Raw genomic sequence first — 12,098 nt, forward strand, 5'->3', positions numbered from 1 at the left:
CTAGGTTGGCAGGAGCAGGGACTGAGCAATGGGAGCTCACCCTGTCGTGGGGATTTGAACCGCCAACCTTCTGATCAGCAAGTCCTAGGCTCTGTGGTTTAACCCACAGCACCACCCGCATCCCTTTTGTTGCCATTTACAACCCGATATAACTTAGGCTCCACAAAGCTGCCTCCTTCCCTAGAGACCCTCAGGTGTTAATATTGGCAGAGGGGCTTCTTGGTGGTTCCAAAGCCCTTGGAGGTTTGGGGAGTGGCAATCCAGGAGAGGGCAGCATTTTCTGTGGCAGTCCATTAAGCTGTGGAATTCCCTCTCCAAATAGGTGCACCTAGCACTCTTATTGTACAGGTTTTGGTGTCAGCCAATGGTGCACCTCCTTACTCTGGTCTCTGACACCTGTGTTAGGAACCACCTTATCTTTTTGATTGTAAATTGATTAACCAATTTTAGTACAGTAATATCTCCGCGAACATCCTCCTTGTCTAGCGTCCATTCCAGCAAATGTCTGTGGCAAACCTGGAAGTACCAGAACAGGTTACTTCCGGGTTTGCCACTTGCGCATGCGCAGAAGCCCAAACTACTCTGCGCACATGCGGCGCTTTGCCCCGCGTCCTTTTTGGCTAGCGGCTGGGTCTCTGGAATGGATCCTGGCCTCAAAACGAGGTATGACTAATTTTATTATTACATTGTTGTAACATTGCAGGTTTGGCTTAGTGCATAGCCTCTGGTTTAGGTCCTCGAGATGTAAACCGATAATAAACCAGGGTTGCAGCTCATGGTTTGCCCTGAGCGAGACACACCTCAAACCTGGATTCAGACTCAAGCCAAGGCTTAGCTGGCAACTGCAATCTCCTCTCCACAAACCTACACAATTCACACCAAGCCATAGTTTGGCTTAGCATTACAGACGCACCTGATTCAAGTGTGGTTTAGTTAGCTGACAAAGTTTTGGGCTTGCCTTGCACAAAATGTTTTCAGGTAATGGAACACAAAACAACCCCCATATAAAAGCAAGCAGGAATACAACACTTTTTCTTTTTTTACAAAAAAGAAGAAATCACGTAAGTTTATTTTTTTCACTTCAAGCTTATAAAAAACTTGTTAGATTCAAAAAAAGTTAGACTCTTTATACATATGTACAAAAACACACATCTGGAAAAACAATAAATAGGGAGGGGTAGAAGTTTTACAAAACCCATTATATACACAGTAAACTGCACAAGGCTTCAGCGCCACTGAATAAATATGTGGCACCCGTATCACAGCTAAGTGGCCAAAGGCTTCAGTTCTATGGGACCAAGAAAAAATCTTGACTTTGGTTGGGGCAGGACTAGAGAACAACTGAAAAGTGCTCAGAGAAAAGCATTTTTTAAAAAACAGCAGCTGTTCCCCTCATCCAGACGGCTCTCATACCAACCAACATTAGCTTTCCAGTGCACAACAGTGTGCTTCCAACTTGGTAATTCTGTAGTAGCATATTTGTACATAACATTTCACAAACTTTTTTATGGCCAAGGCACTTTTTTTTGCAACTGGAGGTACACTTCGCTCATTTTCAAATACGTGTGTGTGTGTCTGTGTGTGTGTGTGTGTGTGTGTGTGTGTGTAGGGCTGCCCTATGTCCAGAATTTCCCAGATCTTATCGGGATTTCAAAGGCGGAATTAACATCTGGGAGGAATTTCCGAAAGGCGGCATTTTGTTGTGGATCTTAGGCAAGTCTATCGACAAAAAAGCTCAACAACTTTTGAGGTGTCCTGGTTTTTACTTTTTGAAATATGGCACCCCTACATGTGTGTGTTTGAAAATGTGCATGATTGAATCTTGCAATCATACCTAATTGATCAGCCAGCTTGTGTGTAGCTGACTGGGAGGTGGTTACCATTGTGCTAAGTCACAGAGATGTAGTGAGTCACCTTGTTTGTTGGGTGCATGCTTTGGGTGGGTACTTTGCCATAGCCTCTGTGGTTATTACTGAATCAATCTCTCCCAGCATCCTTGCAGTTCTGTTAACAGTCTGCAGCTTGGGGACGGCTGAGTTTAAAAGGACATGACCTAAAAAAGCATGAAACTGGCTGCAAGTTGAAGAATTGCCTATTCTTTTGTAACAGGGAACTCATTCTCCAAGGACTGATCCATACATGGGCCAAAGCAGTGAGATTAACAACAGGCAGGGAGATTATTGAGGCACAGGGCTTCAAGACCCAGTAAGGATGGAGCATGCCCAGTGACAACAGAATGCTGAGCATCTCTTGAGGGCAGAATGGAAAACCAAAGAGGGGTTATGGAATGGAGTAACCTGAAGCCAGGGATGGCTGGAATCCTTACAGGGGTACACAACAACATTCTGCTGTAATGCATTTGTTGCATCACAAAACCAAAGCTTGTTTAGAATGCTAGTTTGTTTTGAAATACATATATATAGCTTTTCAGGGACATCTTTTTTAGTGTGTGAGTGCAGGGTGAAGTGATTAAAGAGAAGTTATCTGGGGAATTTTTGTACTCAAATGGAACGGAGGTAGTTGTAATCCCATCCCCCTCTCTTTCCTTGGTAAATGTAGATACCTAAGCACTATTCACTCGGTGGTTCAGGTACTCAAAAAGCTGGCTCATACTTTCAAACTCCCCTAATTGTGTAAGCTGGAGGTGGAAATGGAAGCCACTATCACAGTGATGAGTATTTGCTTCCTGTATACACAATGTTTTCCCATATGGTAGTGTAGAAAATCACCTGGAGAAATTTAAGTCCCTCAACAATGCATGAAATTTTTAAGATCAGCTTGTGTGCTTCCCTTTCAACAAAACACCACACAATAGTAAAAACTACGGCTGAGAATCAACACACAGTGTCCGTCACATTAATGTTTCAACTTCCTTACGCGCTAGGCAGGGGCGATCTGAATATTCAGGAAAGACACATGGCACAACAATTACTGCCATATACCATTTCACACTGCATGTGTGTGTAAGTGGGAAGATATGTCTGAATATCTGCCCCACATATAAATCCTCCTGCATGTTGAAAACTAGCCTGCCTCTCAGTACAGATGTGCTAGAAACAGGTCTTGCAGCCCTTATAGTTTTGAACAAACAAGCAGATTTTGATTTGAGGAAAGGAGACAAAATGTGCGCCCCAATTCCTGCAGTCTGAAATAATACAGTCTCCAAGACTCTTTGCCACATGTTTGGTCCAAATGCAAAGACCAGCCTTTATAAAAGTGTGGTGCAAAGGCAGAGCTTGCACATGAAAACTTATCAGGATAAAGAGGTTTAGGTGCCTAAGGACTCTCCCAAAGAAGGATAAGTTTAGTAACAGGCTCTTGGGAGTTGGAGGGAGTTATTAAGGGTAGCCACTGAAGCCATAAATATGTGGTGCTCCGATTTTGCTAGAAATAATGTCCATGTCATCACAGTTCTTGGAAATGAGGACATCCATCCTGAAACAGCAAACTGTTGCAAGTGCTAGCAAGAAAGAAAATAAAAAAAGAGTTTGCAGCAACATCTGTTCACCCAGAGCTTGTCTTCTGCAGTTGTCTTCTCCAGTTGAGTTGGCTGGTTAGGTCCTGGATGAATGAAGAACGTCATCCAAGAAGGACATTTCAGTGCATGCTTCATACTGATCTAAAGGTGGAGAGGGGAGCAGGGAGGAGAAGATTTAAATGGCTTGAATGAAATTTCATATAGTCTGACAACATTGCAAAATGGCGAGAAGTCTTCACGGGGCCAAATTTGACATTCGTGGAAACTTATGGAATGTGTGGTTTGACCTAATTGGCAGCAGACTTGCAAACCACAAAACGGAGCTTTCCATAAGCCACACAAAAGTTAAACTTGCCTTACAATAAAAGCATTCCGTTGGCAAGACTTGACTCAAATCCCACGGGACAGTTAAGAGATGTTCTAAAGCAGACATTAAAACTCACTTGACAAGTGAAATTCAGAGTTGCATCACTTGCTGCATGATATCCCCTCTGTGCCCACACACCAAAATAACTTCTGACTGTGCAAAGGAAGTCCCCCACCCTCCTTGACCCCTGTGCACCTCCTATATCTGTTGTGCAAAATACCTCAACCCTCTGGAGCAGATTTGCCGATGGTGCGAGGAAAGGAGATGAGCGAAAGACATTCTGCTTGCCAAATAATTTAGCTGAATATTGCCCACAGCAGTCAAGATGCTCTAGAGTACAACTACTTTTATACTGTCAAAAATGAGCTATATCATCCAGTATCTTCATGCATTGTGGGGAGGAACTGATACTCAGAGCACGCATGCAGATGTTCCTCAGCTCAGTGCATGGCATTTCCAGCAGAAGCAGAGGTAGCCATTGTAGGACCCTCTGAACGTTGATGCGCTTCCAACTCCATCAGTCCTAGCCAGAATGGGTAATGGCTAAGGAAGATGGGAGTTGTAGTCCAACAACATCTGGACGACCTGAAAGTAAAGTTTCACGGAGAAGAGCCTGAGGAAAACCTGTAGCAGAGACTATGCATTCAGTTCAAAAGCAGTAGGGGCATAAGTAAAGGCAGCCCCACTTGGTTATCGTAGCAAAACATGGTAGGAACTTCCAAGGCTTTCATGTTTACTTGAACTCCAGGTCAACAGAGAGCCTTGCGATGAAACCAGCAGGTTACACTTTGCAATACGGTAGACCTGCAATGTTTGAACCACTTATGTTCTAGGGACTGAGCCTGAAGCAAAAATTGTGTACAGTCATACCTCGGGTTAAAGATGCTTCAGGTTGCGTTTTTTTCGGGTTGCGGACCACCGAAACCCAGAAATACTGGAACGGGTTACTTCCGGGTTTTGGCAGTCGCGCATACGCAGAAGCACTAAATCGTGCTCTAAACATGCGCAGGTGTGCCGAATCGCAACCCATGTGTGCACAGAAGCACCATTGCAGGTTGCGGATGCTGCGGGTTGTGAACGTGCATTCCGCACGGATCATGTTCGCAACCCGAGCGTCCACTGTATAGTCAAAACCCAATGGGTTCAGTGGCAGGTGGGACTGCCAAAGTCATTTCCCGCAGAATCCCACCCCCTTTTTAATCTTTAAAAAGTTGTTTGCCACATGTGTAAAGCTGAATGTGCACAAGCTAAATGCCTACAAATGGCATTCTTCCTGTACTGCAGAGAAGAGCATAGGAAACTGTCTTACACCAAGTAAGATCAGTGGGTCATCTGGTTCAGTATTTCCTGGGGCGCAGGGTTTCAAGCTAGGTCTCTCCCAGCATTACCCAAAGATGCTGGGGACTGAATCTGGGATCTTCTGCACTCAGAGCACTTGCTCTGCCACTGACCCATAGCCATTACCCAACAGCACATTCATCTTTGGGGACCTGTCAAGGCTTACCTTGTTTGGTTCCTCTTTAGCCACCCATCTCGACATTTTATGAACCAGAGTTCTTCGCCAGGAGATATGTTGGTCTTCTGGGGGTCTTCTGCGCAAAACGTGAGCCTGAAACAAAAAAGGAAAATATGTAACTCCTACAGTCCCAAGACTAAAAGTATCTAGCTGACCATTTGGGGAACAGAACACTGTAGCTTGGTTTGATTTACAAAGACAGCTCCTATATTTGCAGAGAGTGGATATGCATACAGACCTTTGGCTGTATAAGGGTAAAGGTAAAGGGACCCCTGACCATCAGGTCCAGTCGTGGCTGACTCTGGGGTTGCGGCGCTCATCTTGCTTTATTGGCTGAGGGAGCCGGCTGGCGTACAGCTTCCGGGTCATGTGGCCAGCATGACTAAGCCGCTTCTGGCGAACCAGAGCAGTGCACGGAAACGCTGTTTACCTTCCCGCTGGAGCAGTACCTATTTATCTACTTGCACTTTGACGTGCTTTCAAACTGCTAGGTTGTCAGGAGCAGGGACTGAGCAACGGGAGCTCACCCCGTCGCAGGGATTCGAACCGCCGACCTTCTGATCGGCAAGCCCGAGGCTCTGTGGTTTAACCCACAGGCTATTGGAGATCAAAGGCCTGCAGTCTCCTTGTTTGGTTTACCATGATGGCCTCATTACGATAAACCATCGCTAACAGTTGACCATGGATGCTTCAATCTGTGTTGTTGTTTTTTGCTCCTCCCACTATCACAAGGGAAACAAGGACCCCAGACTTAGCTTTTTGTCCAAATAAGGAATTGTGTTTGTTTTTCTCCCTGCAAAACACAATCTGTAGCAGAGGTCTGGTCGCGGCTAACAGACCATGGTTTGCATGAAACAAACCCCATCCCTCAGCTGACATGACACTAAGCTAGGGATTGCAGTTGCTTTCTCGTGTGTGTTAATGGAAAGGAGCAAAACAGCCCATACTGTTGCATGTATGGTAATCCGTTAACCACGGTTTACTGTGACATGAGCTGATGTGACTCAAAAGTTAATACACACACTTAAAGAGACGTCGCAGGATGATGATTTTGGAGTTTCTATCAAGCCCCAAAACATATCCTATTGCCTTGTCTGAATCAGAGCTTGCAATCATTCAATTGCTTAGTGCCCTGGGCTTACTTCTGCTGAGTTTCTCCAGATTTCACACGGATCCGCCTGATCTGGAGCTCCTTAGATGAATTCTCAGGCCGAGTCCAGTACATTTTCAGCTCTCTCCACAAGCTGTACCAGGACTGAGTGGATCCTTGCCAGGTGAGCTTGATCTTCAAGACATCGCCAACATCTTCTTCAGTATAGACAAGGAAGGTGTTTGTGTAGTTCAGGCCAATCTGCTCAAACCTGAGAATAAGACGTTTTGTTAAGGAAGTGCAGAGGCAGGGAGAAACTCATATTGCTCTCCTAGTTGACTTAACGCTAAGCTAGTGATTGTGGTTTCTTTCTCCGTTGTGCTAACAGGGAGGTGAGAGTGCTACCGTGCTTGAATCCTGCTTGCTGGTTTTCCCAGAGGCAACTGTTCAACCACTGTGAGAGCAGGATGCTGGACTACACGGGATATTGGCCTGATCCTGCAGGCTCTTTTTATATTCTTATGGTTCTCAAAAACCTGTCTCGTGGTTCATCCTGTCCAGCAATTTTCTAAGTGGTCTCCAGGGAATCAAACTTATTAAGGGTTGTATTTACTTATTATAGCTTGTCTTTCATGGAGCTTGGATGAAAGGCAACCTATTCACCACTTCCCATCAAATATGTCAGTGGCAAATCCTACGAGAGGGAAGAGGGGGTGGGAAGCAAAACATACCAATGAAGACTAAGTGTGCCCAGTGGCCATGAAATGTTGACTCACCATCGGAAGGGGAAAGGACAGAAAATAATAATAATAAATTTTATTTATACCCCGCCCTCCCCAGCCAAGACTGGGCTCAGGGCGGCTAACAACCAATAATAAAAACAAGTTGATTGAAATACATTTTTTAAAACAAGATTAAAATACATTAAAACATTAAAATGCGGCCTCATCACAGGAGGAGAAAGGAAAAAAAGAAAGAAAGAGGGGGAGGGAGTCAAACTGATTCTAAACCAAAGGCCAGGTGGAACAACTCTGTCTTACAGGCCCTGTGGAAAGAAATCAGATCCCGCAGGACCCTGGTCTCATGAGACAGAGCGTTCCACCAGGCCGGAGCCAGTGCTGAGAAGACCCTGGCTCTGGTTGAGGCTAATCTAACTTCCTTAGGGCCCGGGACCTCTAGGGTGTTGCTATTTATGGATCTTAAGGTCCTCCGGGGGCATACCGGCAGAGGCGGTCCTGTAGGTACAAGGGTCCTAGGCTGTGAAAAGCAGGGGGGCAATGGAATGGAATATCTGGGGCAAGGGCATGGCTGCCTGGCACCCTGAAAGGGAGCACTTCACACTGCAACATTTTGTTGCAGGCCTGCCTTGTTCCCCCACTAGCATTCAGATAAAAGAGTGTGAGGTGTGCACTCAGTTAGTGCTTAGCGGCAATATCCAGCGTAAACAGAGTGTGTGACCGCCAGTATACCGAAGAACTGTCTGCGATGCACATTAATTCAATTACATGCACGCACCGGTTCATCAAAAGAGCATGACATGAAGAAAGTTCCCTCAGGATGAAATGTTTGAAAGCCACTGATCTGGTAGTCCATTTTTTCAGCTTTAATCTACCTGCACACAAATGCGATTCCCTGAAATTTGGCCTATAAACACAGAAAAATGAGACAGGGCAGCGCGGTGGTGACAGAATGAAATGAACTAGGCTGCAGGTGTGTGTAATAAACCACTGCCTGGTTTTTTCTCTTTCATTTTTTTAAAAAAATTAACTGCAAGAAGAAAACTAGCCCAGCCAACTCCCTGTGCTATTAGCTTTCTTCTTGCAGGGACTTTCTTCTTGCAGGGACTTCCCCCTTTGAAGAGGTCCTCAGATGCTACTTATGCACAGAGGGAGAAGTAGCCCCCCCGCCCCCGCTCAAATCTGGAGCAACCAGCCTACTCAGTCACAGGTTCAGGAATTGCACAAAGAGAGAGAGAGAGAGACTTGAAAGAGTGTGCAAGATTGATGCTTGTAATTCTCCACTTACACTTCCAGAGGCAAGGGCTGGGAGTCCCCACTGGTGCCGTGTAGCGTAACAGAGAAAGTAGGCTCGGTTTCTCCCATGTTTTTGTAGCTGAAGACGTGCATTTTCATCTGGTAGTGGAAAACTGCAGAGACACAAGTGAAGACACTTAAACGCAGAGCCAAGATTAGGGCTACAAATCCTTTGTTCCCATTAAACAGACGCAGTTTGCAAGGCAAGTGCCAATTGGCACGGGATCTGCCCGGTCTTTGCCAAGTGACGTTGCTGGGACTCTGTGCACATTAACCCTGATCAGGAGCAGATAAGACATAGATGAGGAACCAGAAACGCAGCTGTGTTTCCATCACCCCCCCCCCCCCCCAGGAAGGACAGCTTTCTCTGGTCTCCTGCAAGGACTGGCCATTTACACCTGCAAATTACTTGAAGGGTGCACCCTTTGCAAAGGGGCAAGCTGGGATGCTTCCTCGAGGGGAGGGTTTTTCGTCTGCTGCTTGTGATGCAGAGCTCTTCTCATCAGTGCTCCCAGAGCTACCACAGCTCTTTGCTGGGAGCACAGCCAGAGCTCCCCATGCTGGGACATTCAGATTTCACTTAAAATAAATAATAATAATAATAATAATAAATTTTATTTATATCCCGCCCTCCCCAGCCGAAGCTGGGCTCAGGGCGGCTAACAACAATCAAAATAATCCAACGATTCTAAAAACATTTCATTATAAAAATGAATTAAAATCAAATTGATGGCAACCATTAAGCAAAATTCTGTGCAGATTGCCAGAGGAGGGGGGTCAGGCTGCGCCCTGACCAAAGGCCTGGTGGAACAGCTCTGTCTTGCAGGCCCTGCGGAAAGATGTCAAGTCCTGCAGGGCCCTAGTCTCTTGTGACAGAGCGTTCCACCAGATTGGAGCCACGGCCGAAAAGGCCCTGGCTCTAGTTGAGGCCAGCCTAACCTCTCTGTGGCCTGGTATCTTCAAGATGTTTTTATTTGCAGACTGTAAGTTCCTCTGTGGGACATACCAGGAGAGGCGGTCCCGTAGGTACGAGGGGCCTAGGCCGTATAGGGCTTTATTTCCCCTTTAAAGAAGGGACACATTTTCTCAGCAACCTGGGCTTCAGTGCAAACTGTGTCACGTGTCACCTGCACCACCGACGCAAGAAGTGGCAGTGGCCATTGGGTTCATAGAATCATAGAATTGTAGAGTTGGAAGGGACCATGAGGGTCATCTAGTCCAACCCCCGGCAATGCAGGAATCCCAACTAAAGCATCCATGACAGATGGCCATGCCTACGGGAAGCCTGCAAGTGGGAGCTGAATGCACCAGCGCTCTCCACACTTCCCATTCGCAGCAACTGATGTTCAGAGATATACAGCCTCCAACAGGGGAGCTAGAACACTCTTCAGCACTCACGAAGAGCCCTGAAGCCCCACAGTAGATGGACGCTAACCAGAATGGGTCTACAGTCCCAGGACGCAGGGTTCCCTCCTCCATCCCTGAATCCCTGACACTAATGTACTCTAGGGTTCCTTAGAACAGTCTTTGATAAACCAGCAGAACCCATCCTCAAGAAGAACCATACTAGAACCATCTACTCCAGCTCCTCTTCTCATAAGGATCAACCAGTGGCTTCATAGAGGAATGTCCATCAGTGGCTATTAGCCATGATGGTCATATGGGGTCTGGAAGCAAATTAGCTCTGTCCGCAGCATCTGGTGCCTTCATACCCCAGTTGTTGGCTTCCTGGAGCCACCTGTCTGGCCACAGCTAGAAATAGATTCCTTAGCTACAGACTCTTGGTCTGATGTAACCTTCTTCCCATCTCTGCAACCCAGAAATGATGTTGAGGGATCAATGTGGGACCCTCTACACGCACAACAGGTGCACTGTCACTGAGCTACAGCCCTTGCTCTCATTTGGTTTCTGCTCTCTTCACTGTGCAGCGAACTGCTTGTCACAAGACAATGTTTACATTCCACAGTCAATTGCTGTTGGAGTTTTCCCACGGGAAAGGGAGACTGGATGTGACGTACACTGGTTTCCTGTTTTTCACTGTTCTTTGCAGTTCAGTGTGTGTCGGTTCTCTCCGTGCTTTAGAGGAGAGAGGATGCTTTCTCTGCTCCGGCAGAGGCAAGATGTTTTTCTGTAACCTACCAGCTTTGAAATGTAAATAAAGCAACTTAGAGTATGTACATGTACTTCTCATCATTCCGCTGTGCACGGGACATTGCAATATCAACAATATTTGGTTCCGGGCCCAGAAAAACGCAGTCATCTTGGGAATGGGCTCCAGATATCGGAACAGCGGCAGAGGGACGGATCGGACAATATCTCTGTGCGTCAAGATGATTGATGAGGTATGTGCTACTGCTCCGGGCAGCCTGCCAGCTTCTAATTAATGGCTTTATGGCTGGACTTTGAACTTTTAAAGCCGTTTGCCGGGCATAGGCAAGGGCTCAAAGGATCAAGTTCCTATGCTGGGGAAATCGAAAGTAACTTTTAAAAGTGCTTTAAAGCAGCTGCAGAAAATAGTGACGCAGCATAATTTAAGGCAGCAGAGACAAAGCACTTTTGAACTTGCCTTTGGAATGAGGTTTTGAAGCAGCAGTGAAGCAGCTTGATATAAAGCAGCAGAGATGACGCAGAAGGCTAATGCCAGAGTCATGATGGCTAGCTGCAGAAGGCTGGCTGAGGCAAGTGGGGAATCTGTTACCACTGATCAGCCAATTGCTCAACTCACAGTAGCCTGTGATACTGCCATGATTCAGAATGAAGCAGATCGCCGGGGTGCTAGCTGCATGGGCAAGGGGGAGACTTCACAGACGTCATCCCATAGTGCAGTGGAACCACCAGATGGCGCCAAAGCTTTGAAGGCAGTGAAATGCTACTCGTGTGGACGTCTAGGCCATATGAAGAGGGAATGCAAATATCCTAGGGCCAAGACAGAGCAGCGCAGTGGAAGCTCATCGCGTGGAAGAGGCCAGAGCAAAGGCAAAGGTCCAATGTCCAGGACAACGCAGCACAAGGCAATGGTCTCACGCTTCACTCCAAAAGTTGCAGAGGTCCAGAAGACGTCTAGATCTTTCTTCGTTGTTGATTCGGCTACAACGCACCACATGTGCAACGATAAGCGACTGTTCGTGTCTTTTACACCGCAGGAAGGTGCGATTCACCAGGCGGATGACCACATAATCCCCAGTAAAGGCTACGGAACTGTTGTTCTTCACAGTTTGGACTTATCGATACAGAATGTACTTTATGTGCCGGATGCCAAACATAATCTGCTCAGCGTTGGACAGCTGAATGAGCGGAATATTGACGTTTCCTTTAAGAACAAAAGGTGCATCATCACAAAGAAAAATGATTATGTATTGTATGCTGAATATGTTGATCGTTTGTATGTTTTGTATTATGATGATGATGTGCAGGATGACACTTGTTGCATTGCAGGTTCTAACAAAAGTTTGCATGCAGAATGTATTCACGATTTTCATTGAAAATTTGGTCATTTGCATTTTGAGGCAGTATCTAAGATGCCTGCCTTGGTTGAAGGTATGACTATTAAACCCTGCAGGTACCACATGAAGTGCAAGGCATGCGCAGCAAACAAGGTGAAAACGGCTGCGAAA

The 12,098-nt window shown here is 46.2% G+C and overlaps 1 protein-coding gene across 2 annotated transcripts in view; it reads right to left on the reverse strand.

The window, feature by feature from the left end:
* Nucleotides 1-1,029: 1,029 nt before the first annotated feature.
* LIPG (lipase G, endothelial type) overlaps nucleotides 1,030-12,098 on the reverse strand; it is a gene marked incomplete at its 3' end in the record, with an annotated part of 30,204 nt that continues 19,135 nt past the window's right edge. The window contains exons 7-10 of one of the 2 annotated variants that reach the window (XM_081881547.1): nucleotides 8,477-8,597; nucleotides 6,504-6,722; nucleotides 5,350-5,454; nucleotides 1,030-3,619 (exon numbers count right to left, since the gene is read on the reverse strand). In XM_081881547.1, the coding sequence (XP_081737673.1) occupies nucleotides 3,610-3,619; nucleotides 5,350-5,454; nucleotides 6,504-6,722; nucleotides 8,477-8,597 (455 nt within the window). Of the gene's footprint in view, nucleotides 3,620-5,345; nucleotides 5,455-6,503; nucleotides 6,723-8,476; nucleotides 8,598-12,098 lie in introns of those variants that run through there. The other variant, XM_081881548.1, reaches the window with a different exon arrangement.

This window comes from Podarcis erhardii (assembly GCF_964252035.2).
Source record: "Podarcis erhardii genome assembly, chromosome: 11".
Lineage (NCBI taxonomy): Eukaryota > Metazoa > Chordata > Lepidosauria > Squamata > Lacertidae > Podarcis > Podarcis erhardii.